Consider the following 24,213-nt stretch of genomic DNA (forward strand, 5'->3'; position numbering starts at 1 on the left):
CACTGCGGCATGTGGGCCAAGCAAAAGTTGATTGTGTGGGAAATGGGCTGGGCCAAAGATATTTTGCTATGTGGGAAGCAAACCTCTATGTTTAATGTTAAACTGTTTTGTTCTAAATGTCCTGACATTTTCTGAAATAATGTGCTGTGTAGGCATAACATTGTGAAGGTATAATAACCTTGGATAAAAATATCACTGTTTCACGGTATTGTGATTACTGCTCCAATATAGGTTCTTTTCAAATGTCTGGGTAAAAAATGACCACTTTTCCCCCCATTGAACACAAAATATTGCATATGAAGAAACATTTAAAATATTTTGGACCAGTAGCTTTTGATGTGGAGGTTGCTTTTTTTGTTGGGGGTATTGTTGCCCTAAATAACGAAACAGGTACGTGCGAAAAACATGTAAAAAAATAAACCAAAACAAACCTTATACATACTGTAGGAATGGTATAACAGAAAATTTAGGCGGTTTTAAAACCTTGAATTATCCTATTCTCTGTAAACCTTGAAACCGGTTATTGTCCCATACCTAGTTGTGTAATATCAGCCTTATTTTAACACTTTCCATAGTTCTTCTTTAGGTTATAAGTGTCATACTTTTCTTTTTCTGTCTGGGTGATCTCATATAGCCTCTATAATATTCAGGTCTGGACCTTGTGGAGGCCATTTCATGTCTGTGTTTCATCAGCTGTTTTCTTTCTACAAACAGGATTTCTCTGCAATGGGGTATATGCACACAGACTTTTAATGTTCAGGCAAGAAGCACTGCATTAAATTCCATTTTTCCCCACCATCTCTTTAAAATATGAAAATGTATTTTACTTCAGTATTTCTGTTTCTGCACTAGCCTGCTGATACTGACGGTGCTAGCTGTTACACAGCCTATTATCTTGTTTTATGCTTAAACAACTAAATAAATGCTTAACTGATTGTATTTTAATTTCATTACGATGTAAATGCTGTAAAAGGAACATTATCAAATTTAAAATAGTCACAGAAATCCATTGGCTGAAGCTGTGCATATACCCCATTCGCTGATCATTATCATGCTGAAAATAAAGACGGTTACCACTGAAGTCCTTTCCAGAAGGGATGGCATACTGTATTAAAACTTACCATCTGTACTTTTCAACATTCACAATGTCGCCAATTCAGAAAATATTTCAAACAACACTGATAGAAATACAGCTTAAACCAGGACAAAAAGCCTAATTCCAACACTGTCTTTCATGTCTAAAACAAGTAAACCAAAACTCCTATACTCACAAACCATACATGATTAGAAACATAATTTATTCACATTGTAAAAAATCTCAATTTGAAATAAATCACACTGGTTTATGGCTGGTTTTGTGGTAAAGAGTCACATATATCCATTTTACCACCAGTAAAACAATAGATTTAATGTTGGCCTAGAAGTTTTGCACAGTACTGTAAAACCGAAATAAACATTGAAAGCTTGCAGTCTGTCTCTTCCACCTAAATGGATCAACAATTTTATTTTACATCACCTCATACTTCAGTTTCTCATCAAATGTTGACCAATCAAATGATTTCTATTGTCTGACATGCACTGCCCACTTCAGGACCCTTCACATTTGCTAGCGCTTGAGTTCAACCGCTCTCACTGGCAGACCTGTGATAAAAGCAAACACTACTGGCTCCTATATGCCCCACCCTCTATTCATATTTCAGTTGAGATTACTTTAAACATCGAATACAAAAATGCAAATCTCAAAGTATTTCACGGCACTTTTAATGGTATGACTGTATAAAGTAAAATCTGGCTTTAGCAACAACACTAAAAGGCACATACCAGTGATGTCTAAGGTTACAGTATGCGTCAAATAACTAAATGCGTCATCGCACATTTTAAATTCATCAAACCGTGTTTCAAGTTTATCCACTTGACAGTGCGTCATCAAAAAGCTCAACTTTCAGGAGACATAAATGTCATTTCTGTGTGGTGAGCCTGCTTTTTATATATTTATTATCTGTTTTTTTTTTTGTCCTGTCTCTGTAATTCTGTTGCACTGTAGAAGCTCTGTCACGAAAACAGATTCATCGTACGTGCGAACGTACCTGGCAATAAAGCTCTTTCTGATTCTGATTCATATAGAAGGTCAAAATATAGAAAAGATTCTTTTTTAGACACCAACAGACAGGACTGCAGTAATGATCAGTGATGGGTGTAATTAGTTACTGTAATTAAATTACTTTTCAACTGAACAGTTATACTATTTTACTGTTCATTTTTAGCTCATTTAATTACAGTTACTTATAATATTCTACCTGCCTTGTACAAAAATCAAGCAGTTCTGTATAAATCTGTATAAAGGTCTTTTTTGTTGTTAAATTTAGCAGAATATCTAAATGTTTCAAATAAAAAATGTTATACATCTGTCAAGACGATTAAACACGATTAAGAAAAAATAAGTGAGAAATTAGTATAAGTGAGTGTATTTTGCATAAGTTTTTCAACTAAAGGTTAGATTTTTCGGTCAATAGGAAATGTTTAAGAATCTGGATTTAGTAAGAAATTAATGACAGTTTATGGTGTGTATTTTTAAAATAAAGCTAAAAGGCCCTGTTTGACTCAAAACAAAAGAATTAAGAGTTTAGTTTCTATTGTTTATGTGCTGAGATTTATAGGGATTTATAGTCAGTTGATTGTATTACTTATTTATTAAATTACTGTTCAGATGAAGGTATTAGTAATTAACTGTAATTATATCTAATTAGTGAATAATTTAAATTAGTAAATAATAACACCCGTCATTGGTAATGATAGTGAAAATTTTCCATATTAAATTTTGAAGTAAAACAGTAATAATATCTAATTGTAATAATATTTCACATTTCCAGTTTGAAATGTATTTTAATCAGCCTTGGTGAGAAATGAATCTACTTAAACAAGATTAACCCACTCCAAAGTTTTCAACATTATTGTATTTTAAATAATGGCAAAGCTGTTTTAAATGTGAGAATGGAAAATGAGCTTAAATAATATTCAGTATTCAATATTTGTTTATTAGGCAACGCAGTGGCGCAGTAGGTAGTAAGGTAGCACGAAGGTTGCTGGTTTGAGCCTTGGCTGGGTCAGTTGGCATTTCTGTGCAGAGTTTGCATGTTCTCCCAGTCTTCGCATGGGTTTCCGGTCTCTTCCACAGTCCAAAGACATGCAGTACAGGTGAATTGGGTAGGCTAAATTGTCCGTAGTGTATCTGTGTGAATGAGTGTGTATGAATGTTTCCCAGAGATGGGTTACAGCTGGAAGGGCATACCTGTGTAAAAACATGTACTGGATAAGTTGGCGGTTCAATCTGCTGTGGCGACCCAGGATTAATAAAGGGACTAAGCCGAAAATAAAATGAATTAATGAATTAATATTTGTTTATTACTGTCAACTTGTTTATCACTTGTTAATATTGTTAACAATTTCCTGTAAAATCTACAGTAACTTACCGACAGCAGTTCGCCTTACTGTAAATAAATTACAGCAAAAATACAGTATTTAGATTTGCAGCACTGTTTATTGTACAACTTTCATGTAAAATATACAGTAATTTTCACATTTCAACTTTAAAATACAGTAACATACTGTATAACTGTCCTACAGTGAAACACAGTTCACATTACAGGTAAATACTGTGTAATTTACAAAAACTGTTAACAGTGCAGATTATACTGATATATTCTTCATCCCAATTCCTTCTATTATTAACCAGCCGTCTAAACAACACAAAACACTCAAGCAATTACACAGAAATATGCTAAAACTACTCCGAAAAGTGAATTCCTGTGCAGCAATCTTCCACCAATTACCTCTACAGCATCCTGCAAGCAGCATTTACATTTTCCTCCAAAACTATAAACATCTACTTCATATACTCTCCCTTTCTTTGTCATTTTATCATTTTGGTTGATAATTCTCTCAATCTCCTTCCTCTGCTGCACCTGTGGCACAGTCACCAATTACACGGCAAATTCCTGTCATTATCCTCTCTTTTGTAATCAGTTACTTTAATCAGACCCAAATCTTCCCAAACAAAGAATGAAATGATATCGGTGGATACCCTATTGAGAAATGTTCCCCTCATGGTGACACATCGCCCGCTGTGATCAGCTCTAGATTACACGCAACAACGATTTGTAAAAGGCTGGAGTCTTAAGATAGAGCTGCGTTCATTCTCTAGTACTGAAATGCTTAATAAAAGGGTCGTTTTTAATAATGGAATTTTGATCATGTGACTGGCAGAGACATAACTTGTGTCCCAAATGTCACACTATACACTTATTCACAAATGTATTGTTGCATTCCAAATGGCACACTATACACTTATGTACTATGCACTTGTACACTCAACCATTTAGTGTATGTGCATCCCAAATCACTCACTTATGCACTATTCTATGGCATTTTGTAGTATAAATAGTAGTCCATTCACACTGAAAATTCTAAACATTTTAAAAACAATAAGTGCACTTAAAATGCCCAAATGGTGCATTTATTCAGTCATTAAAAATAAGTGTGAAATGTTGAATACTTCCTGCATTCAACAGTCATAGTTTTGCTCCCCTAGGGGATAGTGTGAAGCTATTGGACACTGATATTGGATTACTTTGGATTTTTTTCGATTGTGCAAGCAAAATTAAAACGTAATGCCACCTCCTGATGGTGAATGTGCTTGTACTCATGATACTGTAGGTACTATCTGGTAATTTGGTAATTTATTTCACTAATCTGGCAAACATTAAATTTTACCTGGGAAACAAATTGAATTTCTGTTTAGTCAAAAAAAAAAAAGTTAGTGTTCCATTTTGGACAACACTAAACTCTGCACTACATAATTGAGTATATGAGTGCATAGTGCATAAATGCATAGTGTATAGTGTGTAATTTTGACACAACTTAAAAGTTTAGTGTTGTCTCTGCATCACAATTAAAACACTGTACAAGGTGAGCTACTGAGCAAACTGACCCAACCAGAAAAGACAAATAGATAGAAAGATGGATAGATGGATGGATGGATAGATAGACAAGTGTATAAGTACATAAGGTAAAAATCAGGGGTGTTCACACTCAGTCCTGGAGGGCCGGTGTCCTGGAGAGTTTAGCTCCAACCCTAATCAAACACACCTAAACAAGCTAATCAAGCTCTTACTAGGTATACTAGAAACTTCCAGGCAGGTGTGTTGAAGCAAGTTGGAGCTAAGATCAGCAGGACACCGGCCCTCCAGGACCGACTTTGGACACCCCTGGTATAATGCTTAGTGTATCGTGTGTCATTTGGGACATAACTAAAAAGTTTATTTTTATCTCTGCATCACAAGTACAACACTGTACAAGATAAGCTACTGAGCAAACTGACCAAGCCAGAAAAGATAGATAGACAGACAGATGGATGAATGGATGGATATACGAGTGTATAAGTGCATAAGGTATAAATGCGTAGTGTATAGTGTGTCATTTGGGACATAACTTAAGAGTTTAGTGTTATCTCTGCCTAACAAGTACAACACCGTACAAGGTAAGCTACTGAGCAAACTGACCACTCCAGAAAAGAAAGATGGATGGATGGATGACTGTTTAAGTGCAAAGGGTATAAATGCTTAGTGTATCGTGTGTCATTTGGGACACAACTTAAGAATTTAGTGCCGTCTCTGCATCACAAGTAGAACACTACAAGGTGAGCTATTGAGCAAACATACCATGGCAGAAAATATAGATAGACAGATGGATGAATAGATGGATATACGAGTGTATAAGTGCATAAGGTATAAATGCGTAGTGTATGGTGTGTCATTTGGGACATAACTTAAGAGTTTAGTGTTATCTCTGCCTCACAAGTACAGCACCGTACAAGGTTAGCTACTGAGCAAACTGACCACTCCAGAAAAAGAAAGATGGATAGATGGATGGATGGATGGATGACTGTATAAGTGCATAGGGTATAAATGCTTAGTGTATCGTGTGTCATTTGGGACACAACTTAAGAATTTAGTGCCGTCTCTGCATCACAAGTACAGCACTGTACAAGGTGAGCTATTGAGCAAACTGACCATGCCAGAAAAGATAGATAGACAGATAGATAGACAGACAGACAGACAGACAGACTGTAAATATCATTAGTGTAAAAAGGAATGAAAGATTAGTCACACTACTCTATACAATTTGTTTGACCTAGATACGGCAGTCAAACGTTTGTTAAAATATGTTTTTTGCTGTTGCACAATACTGAAGCATAGATATAAAATGAGCCTATGTTGAATTTTCATTGTTGGGTGAACTATTCCTTTAAAGTTATGCCTTTATTTAAATATGATGCTCAAATTTGCTTGTTCCCAAAATAACAAATGTCCAATGTCTAAAAGCAAGCACCCATTTACACTTTAACTCCTACAGTTTACAGTGAACTTGTATCTTATTATTATAAATTGAACATGATCCATTACAGTTGAGCATTCGGTGCCAAACATATTACATTGCGAACCTTGCCTTAGTGAAATTAAAGTGTAAGACGTTATAAAACCCAACTGCAAACTGCATAAGTGCCCTCTCATGCTATTTCAGCTAATGCATAATCAGCACCAATAAAAGCTCCGGCGTCAATAACAGCACGGCGCTTTATTATGTCATGCACACCGACATCATTCCATTATATGAGCAAGGCCAAGATTACAGTCATAAAAAAGAAAGAGAGAAAGCGTGAAAGAACCTCTCAGCTCTGAAATAATGAAAGAAAAGACGTTAGAATTGTAAAGAAGATGAAAAAGTCATAAAAAGTGGGGCAGAAGTGTAAGTGAGGACGAGATTTCTGCTCATCCATTAAATGCGAAGGATGAATTGGGTCACTAGAGCAATGAGTCAGCCTACAGTTATGCAATGTGAGCGTTTGGGGTATTGCTACACTGTGTGCGTGTGAGGGGCTATGGAGAAAGAAAAAGAGAGAGAGGTTGTTTTCACATGCACACATCTGCGAGAACATGACTGGCATATGTTGAGGGTAAAATGCGAGATTGAACAGCTGCCTTCAGTGTGAGGCCGAGGACCATAAGGCTTGTAGGCAGATCGTGTTACTTCGCATATGATTGTTTAAATGTGAAAGGCAACAAAATATGTTTCCAGCAGCTCTAATGAAAGCGCTTCATTAAAAAGGCATTATTCTGCGGTCATAAATCAATACAGGCAGAATGTGTGAAACTCACAGCTTTGCCATCAATATTCCACTTGCGAGGACACTTGTTGTTAATAGAGCACTTGAGCTTTGTGAAGTCCAGACCACACTGTCCTCTTGACTTGTCGCTCTGATTGCAATTATTTCATGGAAATAAATAGAAAGTCTTCTCACCGCTTATGGACAATGATTGTTCACATGTAACTTATACTAGACTGCAGGTTCAAGGTCAATGTTTGTGCATATGTGATTGGAATCTTGAGTGTAAAAGGGAAAAATATGAACTTTAAAAATCAAATGTAAACAAAACTAATGCAATTTGAAACTAGGGCTGCACGATGATGACTCTATTTGGGAAGAGTTCATAATTTTACATTGATTGGGATGATTTTTAGGGGAGTGGGAACAACAAATAATAACTGCACTTCTAGTTGATCATTTGGTATCAGAATTGGCTTATATGAAAGGAAAATGCTTTTAAATTATGCTTATTTTACCAAAATAAAGTCCTGTCGCTTAACAGAAATAATGTACAGTATAAAATATAAAGTCATGGTTCAGTGGAGAAAGAATTAATAATGTGTATGTCTCCCATGAACTTGAATTAAAGCACAGATGAAAAAATAAAACAAAGATAAAAATGAAATGAAAAGCGCTTCATGGTTTTTGATGGAGTTAAAGTGAGTTACAGAAATGTGTTAATCAAACGTAAAACAAAATGGTACAGTCCTCATTGTATAAATCAATGAACGATTAATGTTTGTTAAAGTAGGAAACTGAAACTTTATGTTTCAAATAAGTTAACAAATATTGAACAAATATTGTCCATAAGTGATGAGAGGACTGAAAAGTTCATATCCTCTTGTTAAGTGGTGACGTGTTTGTGACGTGTGTAATACTGTTTCCGGGTCCAAGCCGCCATTCATTTGAGTGGAGAAATCCTTCGTTTATGATCACGTTTTATTCCTATCACACATTAAAGTTAATTTTACATAAAGTCATAGTGTACACAACAATCTCTGGGCTTGCTGCATAACAAATACCAAAATTTTAACAATTTATAAAACAATGAATCACTTTCTGGCCATCGGATATTAGGCATGGACATATATATTGCGATCGTGACTTTCGAAAGTATTAAATCCCTTTGTAAACGTTTATTATTATCATTTCATGAATCTCCCCATTCAGTTGAATAGAGCGCTTGGACGCGTGACATCACACTTAACAAGCGGATAAATAGAATATTTGCTTATCTGATTGGAATCTGATTTTGTTTAGCAAGTCTAAAAAGCAAAAATGCATTTTAAAAAAGGATCTGTATTAAAACCTTTATTACCATAAATCCATATTCAATTTATGACTGTCAAACTAAATTCCATTTCTGCTTATCTGACTGGAACCAGATCCTTTTGAGCAAGTGCAAATGGACAAACATTCTATAAGAAATATGTATTTTTACAAGTTTGTTTCAAGTCTTGTTTACACAGACTCCATAAACCATTTTTTAATAAATACTATATTTTCGAATAAATACTATGGAAACTTGCCATAATGTGTGACCAATAACTCCACTTAATAACTATTAAATATTGATATTAGCCAGATAAAACACAAATGACAACCGTTAATTCAGCATACACAGTTGAAATCAGAATTATAAGCCCTCCTGAATATTTATTCCCCCAATTTCTGTTTAATGGAAAGAAGATTTGTTTAAACACATTTCTAAACATAATAGTTTTAATAACTCATTTCTAATAACAATTTCACCTCAAAGTGACTTTTAAAGGCTTAACTAATTAAGTTGACTAGGCAAGTTATTATATAACGATGGTTTGTTCTGTAGACTATTGAAAAACGTATTGCTTATAGGGGCTAATCATTTTGACCTTAAAATGATTTATTTATAAATCAAAAACTGCTCTTTTTCTAGCCGAAAAAAAAAAATCTTCTTTCTCCAGAAGAAAAAATATTATCAGACATACTGTGAAAATTTCCTTGCTCTATTTAACATTATTTGGGACATATTTAAAAAAGAAAAAAAAATAATCATAAAAAGATGACCTACTTTATATTGTGGTATATATTGTTGGCTCAACAAAACCATTAATCACAGTTTAACATCATGTCAGTGTCGACCTCCTGTTTTGTGATCTGATCCAGTTCAGCCCTTGGCATTTTAAAGAGAACTACACAGGCTTTAACTGGAAACGGGGGGTCTTGGGCCCCTCTGGCTCCCTGTAATTCACCTATTTTAATCTTTCAGTGGTCACTTTTACCCTTGAAAGGAACTAGACAGTGTTAACCACAAGCATATTAACCCGATAAGCCATTAGATAAGCATCTGTCTGCTCCTTCTGTCCAGATACCTGCAGTCCACGGCCCAGCAGATCGCCCTGTATGACCCAACACTAAACTAGCAGCTCGTATGGCTCAGTCCTGACCTACATACTCAGACACACACATGCTAACTGAAACAACAGGCTAATCTGTTAAACTTGACACTGATTTGTACTGTTTTTTCACAGTTATTTACTGCAAAATCGCCAGTAAAATACCACATACATTCCTTACAGTTTAGTACTGTAATATGCACTGCATTGTGAGTAATTTGTTAAACTTTTACAGCACTTACTGCATGAATTTGCGGTATTCTACTGTAATCAAGTACTGCTATATTGTGGTTGAATACAAAATGTGTTATTTGGAATTTATTAAATTCAATAGTAAATATTAAAAATAAAGGTTTAGTACTCCTGGTGTAAAATGTAAATAAATTACAGTAAAATTATCATACTGTACAGTTAAAAATGTAATAAAGTTTTACCATAAAAGGAGTTGCGGTAGGGCCTGCTACTGTGAAACACATTTACAGGCAAGTTACTGTAAAGGAGCAGTTGTGGTAACTTACTGGCAACAGTGAATATACAATAATACAATAAAATGACAGTGCTTGACTAGCGTTTCTTTTTTTAGAGCTGAGGTTGTCGTTTCTTCAGCCACGACAGACAGAATTAGCAGATAATACATGACAGATGTGAAATTAAAATCCCTCAGATTTCTGTTCTTCAAGTTAAACGTCTCAAATGAGTTCTCTGGCTACTGAAACTAACTTTATGAGCTGACATTAATCAAGAAACTTTTTTAAGTGAACTCCAAAAATGATAAAAAGAGATTACAGCATCTAAAATATATACATTTTTCCTCAAACTTTTAATTCTTGGATGACTTTCTTTATATTCTTTAAACATTGTGTATTGAATTTTTATATAACTATGTGATTTTGAATATTTATAGAATTTTTTAGTTTATTAATTTAATTTGTTTATTAAATAATGTTTTTTTTCATTAATAATAGTTAATAAAAAATAGAATTACATGTGTATGATCGTCAGGATTTACCATATTTGATGCTAAATTAAATCTGTCTAAATATATAATAACATTATGTTTTTTTATACATGTAATTATGTTTTATTAGTAGATTTGAAATTGATATACATTATATAATGCATGTCTAACGGGTAAAGTATTGTAAAGAAATAATACAGAAAATGTCCGTCACTGTAGAAGAGCAAATTATACCCTATTTTTGCGGTAATATATTTAAAATATTATATTTTAAACTTTTATTTATTAGTCAACAATAAATTCAGAACATAATTATTCAAATTAAATCCCTAAAATATTTGCATTTTGTTAATTTTATTTAACACATATATCTAAGATATAGGGTATACCTTAAGGAAGATATACCTAATTATAACTAATTATTAAAACTATTAATTAAATATGCAATTACCTTTTTAAATTCTGTGACATGAACAGACTTGCATAAATATACAAAAACACAAATCCACCCGAATATAACTCGACATAATTCTGTGGCTATGCCACAAGTTCTATATTAAATTATAAAAAGAATTAATTATAAATAATCAAAATTAGTTATTTATAATATTGATTAGTCATTCTAAATAATTATAATAATAATTATTTAGTAATTAATTATTTAAAATGATTGCATATAATACATTTCTCATTATTGTATTATTACATGCAATCATTTTAAATAATTTATTATTGTTATTAATATTATTATTTATAATAATAATAATAAATTAATTTAAATTATTGCATAAAATAATACAAAAATACAACAATAATAATAATGTCAAATCTTAAATAATCAATTATTATAAATACTTAAAATAATATTAATACTAATAATACATTGTTTAAAATTATTGCATATAATAATACAATAATAATAATAATAAAAAGAATGATAATATTAATGACACATTTTAATTAACTTATTATTATTATTATTATTATAAATACTTAATAATAATAATAAATACATTTTATCTATTGCATATATTAATACAATATAAATATTAATACAAATAATAAGTCAAATTTTAAATAACTTGTTATTATAAATACTACATTAATTAATAAATATAAAAAGATATAAAAATAATAAATAATTTTAAACTATTGCATATAATAACAAATTCATTCATTCATTTTCTTGTTGGCTCAGTCCCTTTATTAATCCGGTGCTGCATCGCCATATTAACAAATACTACAAATATAAAAAAGAATAATAACAATATAGTTAATCTATTAATGACAATGCTAACCATTGAGCCACCATGCCGCTTCCATATTAATCTCCAGTAAAAGGATCTATATTTTACAACCTCTGAAAGGCCATCACTCCTAACTCTCCAGCTCACTATGTATTTCTCCTCAGCACACTTGGTTTCCTCAAACCCCCTCAGCACAGGCCTAATAAGGCATTAGTTTGAGGGCAGCTGTGACTCAGAGCGGGATGATAATGGCTAACAGAGCTTCACGTCTCAGAGGAAACTCTCTGAATCACAGGAGCAACAAAAGACGAGTGTTTACAGCGGCACTCCTTCAGCCGTGCCTCAATCTGCTGCTCGAATCCAAACACTTGGCGTGATGGAAGTGTGAACGCGTGACCGAGAACTCACATGAGGCCAGAGTCACTGAGTCAGATCAGATCAAGAGCTGAAGGAAACACACAGGATCAGTGCAGCTTACTAACTGGAGATGTATGTGGGTTTTCTAACATTGTGGGGTTTCTTTTTTGAATGACATCATCATGTACAGTCGAAGTATTAGCCCTCCTGTGATTTTCTTTTCCCCAATATTCCCCATTGATGTTTAACAAAGCAAGGAATTTTTCACAATATTTCCTGTAATATTTTTTTTCTCTGGAAAAAGTCGTATTTGTTTTATTTCAGCTAGAATAAAAGCAGTTTTTAAATTTTTTTAAACCATTTTAAGGTAAATAAGATTAGTCCTCTTAAGCAATATTTTGTTTTGAATGTCTACAGAACAAACCATTGTGATAAAATGATTTTACCTAATTACCCTAACCTGCCTAATTAACCTAGTTAAGCCTTTAAAAGTCACTTTAAGCTGTATAGAAGTGTCTTGAAAAATATCTAGTCTAATATTATTTTCTGTCATCATGCCAAAAAATAAATCAGTTGTTAAAAATGAGTTATTAAAACTATTATGTTTACAAATGTGTTCTGTTAAGCAGAAATTGGGAAAAATATACCGGGGGGCTAATAATTCTGACTTCAACTGTATACTATCATTCAAAAGATTGGATTTTCACCAATGCTGCATCATTTGACATACACTCTCAGAAGTTCACCCTTTTCAAAAGGTTCAAATTTGGTGTTGACACAATGGCCAATTAGTACTAACGGGCCCAAAGTGTGCCAAGAAAATATCCCCCACACTATTACACCACCAGCAGCAGCCTGAACCATTGATAAAAGGCAGGATAAATCTGTGCGTTCATGTTGTTGATGCCAAATTCTGACCCTACCATCCAAATGTCGCAGCAGAAGTCAAGACTCATCAGACCAGGCAATGTTTTTCCAATCCTCTATTGTCCAGTTTTGGTGAGCCTGTGCGAATTGTTTCCTGTTCTTAGCTGACAGGAGCGGCACCCGGTGTGGTCTTCTGCTGCTTGGTGAGTCCATATTAATACCTCAAGGGTGTAGTACCTTAAAAGTACAAAAACATTATTCTTAAAATTTTTAGGGACTAATGTATACTTTTGAGCTACCAATATGGCCCTTTAAGTATAAATGCGTACCTTTTGAAAAGGTACCACCCCAGTGACAGCTCTCATACCTTTATTTCTGAGAGTGTAGCATGCTGCTAAATATTATTACATAAATATTACTTTTTGTGTAATTAATGTTTAATGTTTAAACATTTATGTTTAATGTTAATGTTGTTTAATCTATGTAATTACTATAATACTATTAATATTAATAATAATAATATTAATACGTATATTGAGCACCAAATCATGGTATTATGATTTCTAAACTATCATGTGTCGTGTGTGAAGCCAATAATCAGAGCCAATAATCAGACAATAATCAGAATCAAGTCTTTATATAAGAATTGAAAATTGAAAGTTTGAGTAAAAAAAATACACTTTAACCTTTTATTATTTTATTTATTTTTTGTGATTTATTTTGTGACTTTTTGCCTTGTAACTGATGATATAGGGCAGCACGGTGGCCCAGTGGGTAGTGCTGTCACCTTACAGCAAGAAGGTCGCTGGTTCAAGCCTCGACTGGGTCAGTTTGCACTTTTGTGTGGAGTTTGCATGTTCTTGTTGGCGTGGGTTTCCTCCGGGTGCTCCAGTCTCCCCCACAAGTCCAAAAACATGTGGTATAGGTGAATTGGGTAAGCTAAATTGTGCGTAGTGTATGTGTGTGAATGAAGGGCATCTGCTACGTAAAACATATGCTGGATAAGTTGGTGGTTCCTACCATTTTGGCGACCCCTGATTAATAAAGGGACTAAGCCGAAAAGAAAATGAATGAATGATATAAATAATATTTATTTAATTTTTATGTATAACATTTTATTACTAACTCAGTGCTTTCAAATTCTGTTTGGTGTATAAAGACAATAAAGGCTTTTGATTCTGATTATTAGCTTCAGTGACACGTGTTCTTTCAGAATCAGAATATTGTGGTTTGGTGCTCAATAAAAATGTATTATTATTATTATTAGCAGTAGTATTATTGTTACTATTATTATTACAAAATATAAAGATAAAATAATTAGACTGATAGACGAATTAATTAATTAATGTTCGTTGAAGGGCGGCACGGTGGCTGAGTGGTTAGCACTGCCACCTCACAGCAAGAAGGTCGCCAATTCAAGTACAGGCTGCCATTTCTGTGTGGAGTTTGCTTGTTCTCCCCGTGTTTGTGTGGGTTTCCTCCAGGTGCTCCAGTTTCCCTCACAGTCCAAAGACATGTGCTATAGGTGGATTGAATAAAACTGAAATTGGTATTGAGTATGGGAGTGAATGCAATAGTGTATGGGTATTTCCCAGTACCGGGCTGCGGCTGGATGTGCATCCGCATGCATAAAACATATGCCGTATAGTTAGTGGTTCATGGTGGCGACCCCTGATAAATAAGAGACTAAGCCAAAGGAAAATTAATGAATAAATGTTATTTAAATGTTTTGCAATTAATATTTTACCCAATTTATAATAATAATAATAATAATAATAATAATTGTCCACAGAATAATTATGGTCTTTACACAGGGTCATTAACTACACTCAAGAATTATTTGGAGGTAGGTGGCATCTTAAAGATAACACACATCTAATTTAACAAACTTCCCATTCATCCTTAATCTAAGAATCCTTATTAATGATAATAATAATACAATTATGTTATTAACTAAGCAGAAAATCAGCAACACAACAAAAATAAATGACTTTTTAAAATATATCTGAAGTGAAAAAATAAACAAAATTGACAAACTACACTCAAAAAATGTTTTGCTGCTTGTTCAAACTACTTATTTAAAGTGAGTTTAAACAACACAATTTTAGAGATTTTACTGAGGAACGTATTTTTTATGTTCAGTCCACTTACATTTGTTTTGTTAAATTAATCAAATTAGTTGGAACATTAATGAATTGTTTGTGACCCTGCATTTTTCACACTATATTTCATAACACTTGTATTTTTGACCACATAAATTCACCCTCAGTGAAAAAAAAAAACTACTTCAAATCTTTTTGGCAAGGATTTAAATGAAGCCGAAAATGATTTTACCTTGAAATGCAAACAATGCAGCTTTCCTGAGTTTATAATCTTAATCACCTTCCTTTGCACTTTGTCTTTCTCTTTCATGTACAGTTCATGTGAAATGCCTTCTGGCGCTGCTTTAAAACAGAGCAGTTCTAGGAAGTCTCTGTTCAGCGTGTTTCCAATTACTTGCTGTATGAAGTCCAGGAGAGACGCTGGTGAGACGGGATCATTTAAGTAGGTTAATCAACAGCATCAGGACACGGCCAGTGAGAGAGCATGTTCCTGCTTTCTGTTTAGGTTACTGGGTCAAGCGGAGAGGAAAGACATCACGTGAAGAAGAAAAGCGTGTGTGTGTGAGTTTGTGTGTGGAGGAGCTCACATGTACAGCACAAGGTTGGGTTTTCTAAACACCTCCTCAAAAATTTACACAATTTTAAAAGTGTTTTTTTGTGTGTTCTAGCTCAATTGATCCTATTTAGTTTTTGCATTTACACCGATTTGAAAGTCTCGAAAGAAATGCTAAACACAAAACGTCAACCAGAATCTCAATTGAATAAGCACAGCTAAAAAAAATAACAGAATCAAAATGTAGTTTAACACAAATTGATTAGCCCTCCTGTGAAGATTTGGTAACACTTTACATACACTCACCGGCCACTTTATTAGGTACACCTGTCCAACTGCTTGTTACTGCAAATTTCAAATCAGCCAATCACATGGCAGCAACTCAATGCATTTAGTCTGGTAGACATGGTCAAACTGAGCATCAGGTGATTTAAGCGACTTTGAACGTGGCATGGTTGTTGGTGCCAGACATGCTGGTCTGAGTATTTCAGAAACTGCTGATCTACTTGGATTTTCACACACAATCTCTACGGTTTACAGAGAATGATCTGACAAAGACAAAATATCCAGTGAGCGGCAGTTCTGTGGGCACAAATTCAGAGGAGAATGGCCAGACCGGTTCGATCTGATAGAAAAGCAACAGAATAGCATCTCTGAATGCACAACTTGTCAGACCTTTATTTCTTTCACTTTGGCTAGAATAAAAAAAACACATTTTTAAAAATGTTAAAATGTCTGTGGTCAATATTATAACAATTTATTTTAAATTTGCTAGAGGACAAGCCCCTGTCAACCAATAACTTAACTTGCCTAGTTAACCAAATTAACCTTGAGTTCTTAAATTGCACTTTAATCTGTACCATAAAAAATCCAAAGAAAAAAACGTAAAATTTAGGATAAAAAAACAGTAGTTGTGGTTGCCGGAATTCAACTGTTTAAAATATGCTTAAAACGTAAAGAAATTTCTATGGTTTACGGTAAATTACTGTTTTTGTACATTTCTTTTAATTATACACTAATGTTTCGAAGAATTACACAGACAAAAAAGACAACTGCAAGCATGTGTGGATGAGAAAATAATGAATGAACCAAAGCTCATAACAAACTACTTTTCCAACAAGCAAAGAAAAATCATACTAATATACGTTATGAATAATGTCAATCACACAACTACTAAACACCATAAAAACAGACATAAAACTATTATTATGCAATAAACATTCATTACTAACATTAGATGTAACAAAACTGTGATGTAAAAAAATGTGCATCACTCAAAACCAAAAAAAAAATAAAAATAAAAAGAACCTTAGTAAAGTCAACTAAAAAGCACAAAAAGTGAAGTGCCATGCAGGGAATTCTAGAAAAGTATGTTTTTTTTCACTATAAAAATAACTAGAAAAATATTATATACTGTCGGCATGGCAAAGACAAAAGAATTGAGTTATTAAAACTACAAAGTTTCAAAGAAAATCTCTTTGCTAAACAGCACTTTGAAAAACAGTTTCACAAAAAAAAAAAAAAAAAAAAAGTATGAAAAACTATTTACCAGTCTAGGTTGGTAAACTGAAAAGCCCTACGACTCACTCCAGTTATGTTTATATATAGAGTAAATATGAAATCATCCAAATGCTATTGAACATCTACATCTGATGCTAATGACTACAGAGAACAAACATTGATTATTTATGGTGTTTCATCATTTTCTGATTTTTTTTTAATTCCCTTTAATAACCCATCAAAACATTGACTTTCACTGTTCTTCTAAACTCAACCTGCAGAGATCTCATGCTTAAAAGGTTTGATTTTTTTTTATCTGATAAAAGAAATGCATAAATAAGGAAGAGAGCCTCATTATTAATTGTCATGGATGTATATATCATTTCTTAAAGGGTTAAAGTACTAACTACAGGAGGAAAAAATGATTTTGGAAAGATGATTTTATGATTACACGGAGATTGGCAGGCCTGTTAGTAACATCTACTGTCGTAATCAATCTTGTAGATTTATATAGGCCAATGATTACACTTCAGATATAAGAAACAGCACTTTCTAGCGGTTTAGGGGGTTTCTGTCTATACTTGCCCTAGCCTAATTGAAAATCTTGCAACACAGGCTCATTGTATATATGTGCTTCAGCCAACATTTTTGTGAAACCGCAAAAAAACATACTCCAACATATATTAGACAGCAGTTTCTAGGTCAAATGAATGCTACAGAGCTGTTTGACGCCTACAACTTTTTGTTTCTTTTTACATTAAGCATATTTAGAGGGACATATTATCGACAAATAAATTCTTATTTCCATAGATACCACAAAACAACTTATCAGTGTCTATAATTTGTAATTTAATACATTTACGTCACCTATATGGTGCATTTGGATAACTTTTCTGGTGTGGTCAGTTTGCTCAGTACCTCACCTTGTACGTGTTGTATTTGTAATGCAAAGAACTCAAGTTTGAGTCCAGTGAAGCATGGTTTCATGTATCAACAGATTAAAGCAATGTAAGATTAAGGTAAAACTGCAAAGTTTTACTGCATTTTTCTCTTACTGTTGCTTTTAAAAACACATCGGTTTCAAGAACACAACACATTTTATGTCTCAAAAAAATATAAAAAATGTAGGCTGAGGCACATATTTCCAATGAGCCTGGCCTAAATGCTTCCTAAACCCACATGGAATGTTTTGATATCATTTGACATAAAACCCGTTTAAAATTGCACAAAAAAGTGATAAAAATGATTGTATAGGTTGTCTGTGTTAATAAATCTTCTCAAAAATAGGCACTTTTTTCGTGAACACATTCTAAGTTTAAATGAATGTTTAAATGAATGTTATTAGCTGTTTTGCTGTAAAATAAATGTCAAAACAATCTGCAGAAAAAATGTAAGCATATCTGCATAAAACATAGATTCTACGCTTTTTAATGGTATCATATGTCAGAGTCATACTGGCCGAACACAAACCTTTACAATTTCAAAGAAATCATTACGTCATTCTTGGTCCGGAAAGTTTAAGAAGTTAAGTTTTAAGTTTGAGTGGTCAAAAACCAAACGTAGAGTAAATTTTGATAAAGCTGATTTTCTTTCTTTAGTAATATTTCAGCAATCTGGCTCTAATTTATGAGAAAATTTTCATTTTTATCCCTTCTACAAAATTACGGAGAATGATGTTATGACAAATAACAATCTTCATAAATTATGCATGTCATTTTTCAAGTAAAACATACTGAAATTGTAATCCAAATGTTACGCTACTTAATATTTTTTGTGGTAATTTAGGCAAAGACATTTTTTAAATAAAACAAAAAATGGTATTTCAGTAATGACAGCTACATTCAAAGTATTACTAAAAACATGAATAAATGTGAAAAATATATGTCAAACTTAAGCATACTTTTAAGACTGATCATATTTTTTTAGTCTTGGATATTACCTATGTGTGTGTTATAGTAGATAAACTTAACATTCTTGCTTGGAGTCTACTTTATTGCCATTTTAAAGGAGTAATCGGTTTGTAAAATCATTCATTTGAGCTGGTTTAAGCAGCAGTCGTGATGTAACAAAATACGGCACTCCCAAAACTGAATGCCTGATGCTACTCTGCTTCCCTCTATTGGAAAACCATGTGAACTGTTTGGAGAGAGACTACATGTGAATAATACATAATATAAATGGAAATCCCCGCCAAACAGTTTACTCTATATTATATTATGAACTATAAACTTAAAAACTGCTCCCTATTGACCTGCGCCACAAATTGCAACCCCCACTCGTCGAGTGTGTATCAGGATGAATGTACAACCGAGTAAGTTAACGACTTAAAGAAATTAGCAACTACACTGAAATTAATTAGAAAACAGTTAATTGATGAAATAAGGAGAAATAATAAATTAACCCACCTGAAAAGTACAAGAGTTCAGCCTGACGCGCGGTCACCACTGAACAGAGCACCAACAGTCAAACTAAAGTAAACGGACAACGGCGCCATCTTGCGGTAGGCGGTGGAGGATGCTCAAGGTCGTCATTGGTTTGTTTATGCATAGTTTTGACAAAACTTTAATAAATGGAGGTTGACAGCTCGTGCTCATTTTGTAAAATTAAAGACGAAACCCGGATTCACTTATTATTTCATTGTGAAAAGACAAGACTTTTGCAATAGCTTATTTCTTCAGGCTGTGTTCTCCCTTTCAATTACAAGATAGGCTATTACTATAGGCCATTTTGAGGGATGTAAACAAAAACAATGGTGCAAACGTTTTTCCTTTTTTACATTTTTGATTTCTATAGCTTCCGAGAATCCAAAAAGAAGCATGATAAATGTTATGATAGCTAGTTATACCATAATACCATAAGTTTTGAAAACAAAAAAAATATTTTTATATTAAAAAGAAAAGTTTAACATTAATTCTTTAAATTTTGTCCTATTATTTGTAAAATAGATCTTTTGTACGATGAAAGGCATCTTTAGTAGTGCTTACTCAAAATTCTTTATAGAAAAAACTAAACGGCCATTTAACATGTGACACAGCTGACCACTGTTTGCTCTAATTTGTAGCACCAGAATGACCTCTGGGTTACTTAATATTATCATGACTGCGTCTTTTTAATAATTTTTTTATATACGTGTATGTATTTTACCCTTTTTCAAAACAGTTTAGAGCAAAACAAACAAAACAGCAGTACAAAAAAAAAAAACAGACATTTTTAAAGCAACATGGAAACAAAAAAGACAAGTGTCAAAGGTCACCGAATACAATCTTATTTACATTCGTATTTATCGTTGAAAAAATGTTGCTATATGAAATTTTGTAAAGGGTTACGTGTCAAAGATCAACAGCCTCCAAACTTATATAAAGTAAAAGCACCACAATGAAATTAAAGCAATACATTTCTTTTCAAGCGTTTACCCCACCTCTTTTACAATATCATACCATTCGCCTACAGATGGAGAATCTTCCTTGAGCCATTTCTGTGTAATTGCCTTTTTGTTAGTTATTAGTAGTGTGTAAAGAAGATAGACATCATTGTTTGGTATTTCTGCAGAGTAGATTCCCAGGTACATAGTTTTAAAATTACACTCCAGATTTAATCACATTATTGCTTTTTTCTCTTTATTTAAATCTTGTCAATAGGTGTGCAAAATATAACAATCCCAAAATATGTGGACATGACCTGCCAATACATTTCCACATGTTCTCCAGCATTCACCATTTTTTTTAATCGCTACTTTGGAAGTATTTTATTTTAGGGGTCATAAAGAACCTGAGTACATTTTTCCAAATAAATTCCCTCCATGAATCTGAATTAATTGTGATTATCTGTGTTTCCCAAATAGTTAACTTTTAAATCATTTTTTATGCCTTTAGAAGTGTACTCTTTATTCTATTCAGTATAGTAACAAACTTAAACTAGAAAACCAACATAATTCTTAGAAACACTAATGTTGTTGGCACAATGGCCTAGTGGTTAGCGTGCCAACATATGGTGCAATAGCATGTGAGGGTATCGCGAGTTCGAATCCCGGTTCGAGGACATTTCCATACCCCCATCTCTCTCAAACGTTGCTTCCTGTCTAAATACAGTCCTATCTAATAAAGGCCAAAAATAAATCTTAAAAAAAACCAATAATGTAGTTATACAAAATTTCATCTCACACACATGCAAACACACTTTAAAAGGTTAATATTTTTATCCTTTTCTCATAAACTATATATTCATTCATTCATTTTACTTTGGCTTAGTCCTTTTATTTATCAGGGGTCGCCACAGCAGAATGAACCACCAACTTAGGAGGAAACCCATGCTAACAAGGAAAGAACATGCAAATGTTGCTAGCACTGTTGCCTCACAGCAAGAAGGTCGCTGGGTTGACTCCCAGCTGGGTCAGTTGATATTTCTGTGTGGAGTTTGCATGTTCTCCCCATGTTGGAGTGGGTTTCCTCCGGGTGCTCTAGTTTCCCCCACAGTCCAAAGACATGAGGTATAGGTGAAGTGAATAAACTAAATTGGCCATAGTGTATATGTGTGAATGAGTGTGTATGGATGTTTTCCAGTACTGGGTTGCCGCTGGAAAGGCATCTGCTGTGTAAAACATATGCTAGATAAGTTAGTGATTCATTCCACTGTGGCGACTACTGATGAATAAAGGGACTAAGCCGAAGGAAAATGGATGAATGTATCTGTAAGGGGTATACTCATTTGTGCTGGGCACTTTATATTTACATTAAAATGTTCAAATTAAATGAAATTAAACATACAATATTGAAAACATAAAAGTATTTTATATTTAATTCAAGTTATATTTTAAATAAATACAAAAACAGTGTAATAATAGCTTCAGATTGTAATTTACAGGCTATTTTTTGGCAAGAAAACAGTATAAAATATAACTGAACTGACAATTCTGTAGTTCTGGAAAGTGTGTGATTAAAGTGTGTAACATTCAACCAATCAAAAGTGAAAGTATGCAAAACAGACAACACTAAGTGCCAAATTAAATTTTAATTACACATTGACACGAAGACAGACACACATTTCAGTCAAGAATTGTGGCTTTCTGTGCAAAAACAGCAGACGTGTGCATTTAATGCTGATTCAGGCCCTGTTTCATTTGGCAGAAAAACACTTACTGTAGATTCCAGGAAAACAAACACCTGCATCACTATTTAGCAGCAAACCCTTTCACACAGACGTCAGCGACTGACCTGCTTTACCTTTCACAAAGCACATACAGAGTCTCTTCACTTCTCAGAATTGCATTTGCTCAGAAAGTCACAAGAGATCCAATATGGATGAGTTAACTTCATTTGACACCACTAGAAAAAACACATCTAAAAAAGTGATCATGAAGTGCGCAAATCCTTCATAAGGACAAACATTAGGCCAAAATACAAAAATAAATGAACATCTTCCATTATTAAAAGTCTAAAAAAATATAGTGTTAAAAAAAACTACCGCACATTAAAAAACAGCTAAAATTAAAAGCACTTTAACACAAAACAAGACAGCTAAACAAAGAGAGATTAACTTGCACATACAAAAGTTAAATTAAACACCTTAAAACTGCAGCAAAACGTTAAAATATCACAGACAAAATAAAGTGATCTTTATTAAAATTCAATTATAAATATATTATCTTAAAGAATTATCTGAATTCCTTCAAATAAATTTCTATTCAGTCCTCACTGAATATTAGCTACATTAAAAACTCTGCTCACTCACCTACAGTACATCCAGATGCTAACGCCTGTCCCATTTCAAAGCAAAACCTTTGAGTAATCTGGCAGTAGATGTGGCCGTTTATTGCAGCTTCCTCTGAGCCTTCGTTCCTTCAGTTTCCACCGGTTTTAGCAGCTATAGAAAGCTAAAGTTTCTTCATTATTTTATCAACGACACATAATTGAGCTTGAGATGCTCCAGAGTCTGTGTTCTTATATTATCCCAAGCTTCACCATTCAGTATTCCCCATTTCATCAGCTCAGTATTTGTGAACAGACTGTTTGTTCTATGCAGTTTTATTTATTATCTTTTGTCATGTAGGTTATTTGCGGCTCCTCACCACTGCTCCTGGACTCCAGGATGGTCCGGTGGCTCTACTGAGGTGTTTGTAACGCTGACGGAGCACAAAGTCATAGTTGGCAGTGGTGCACATGGCATAAAACACGTTGGCCTTGTCTGGGATCAGCAACTCTGATAAATACAAAAACGAGACACTGATTTATTGAGAGGTAAATATGTAGTAAAAAACCTTCTGTACTAAACATAACCAATGTTTTATACAAACTAACAGTGTTGTAATACTGAAAACAGTGTTAGTTTGTGGCAGGATCATAATCGTTATTCGAATACGATTTGAGCTGCAAATTATTTGCAGGTTATGTTGAGAAAAATAAGAATGAAGATGAGAACCCGGTCCAGGAGACTTGAACAAGCAGAATGTTTTTAATTGAGACGTGTTGGTTAGTCTGCAGTCATACAGTGTCTTCAAGAAATATCATTGTTAATTTAGAACTAGATTATATAAATTATATTTCCACAGTTGCAATATTTGAACTTCTGCGGCTAGATGTATGTGACTGCTCACCTTGATGCTCGCCCCGATGTATTCCAGTGTTGTCCCATAAGGTGTGCATGAGATGATAATTATTTACTTCATTTTATGTTTTTTTTTTATTTTAATATTTTTTTAGATAAACGTACTTTTATTTATAATCGAGTACAAATTATTTCATTATTTATATTCATATTTTAATTCATATTCATAATATTTTAATTTAACTCCAGCCTGATATATCTGATTGTTTTTATATTATATACACAGCATATATAAAATGTAAACAAACACTATACATGACTAAAATGTGAATATACAATGACAATCAAGTTAAGAACATTTTTCCAGCCTGATATATCTGATTGTTTTTATATTATATACACAGCATATATAAAATGTAAACAAACACTATACATGACTAAAATGTGAATTTACAATGACAATCAAGTTAAGAACATTTTAAATTAGAAAAATAAATTAGCCCTTTTATG

General features: G+C 33.3%; 1 protein-coding gene across 50 annotated transcripts in view; it reads right to left on the reverse strand.

Moving 5' to 3' along the window:
* rgl3a (ral guanine nucleotide dissociation stimulator-like 3a) overlaps positions 1-24,213 on the reverse strand; it is an 89,918-nt gene that overhangs the window by 18,190 nt on the left and 47,515 nt on the right. For 41 of the 50 annotated variants that reach the window (XM_073953639.1, XM_073953629.1, XM_073953634.1 and 38 more), the window contains one exon: positions 22,152-23,358. In XM_073953639.1, the coding sequence (XP_073809740.1) occupies positions 23,210-23,358 (149 nt within the window). In that variant the 3' untranslated portion in view covers positions 22,152-23,209. Of the gene's footprint in view, positions 1-602; positions 722-13,064; positions 13,246-22,151; positions 23,359-24,213 lie in introns of those variants that run through there. The other 9 variants (XM_073953603.1, XM_073953602.1, XM_073953620.1 and 6 more) reach the window with 3 other exon arrangements.

Source organism: Danio rerio, chromosome 6, assembly GCF_049306965.1.
Source record: "Danio rerio strain Tuebingen ecotype United States chromosome 6, GRCz12tu, whole genome shotgun sequence".
NCBI classification, from domain to species: Eukaryota; Metazoa; Chordata; class Actinopteri; order Cypriniformes; family Danionidae; genus Danio; species Danio rerio.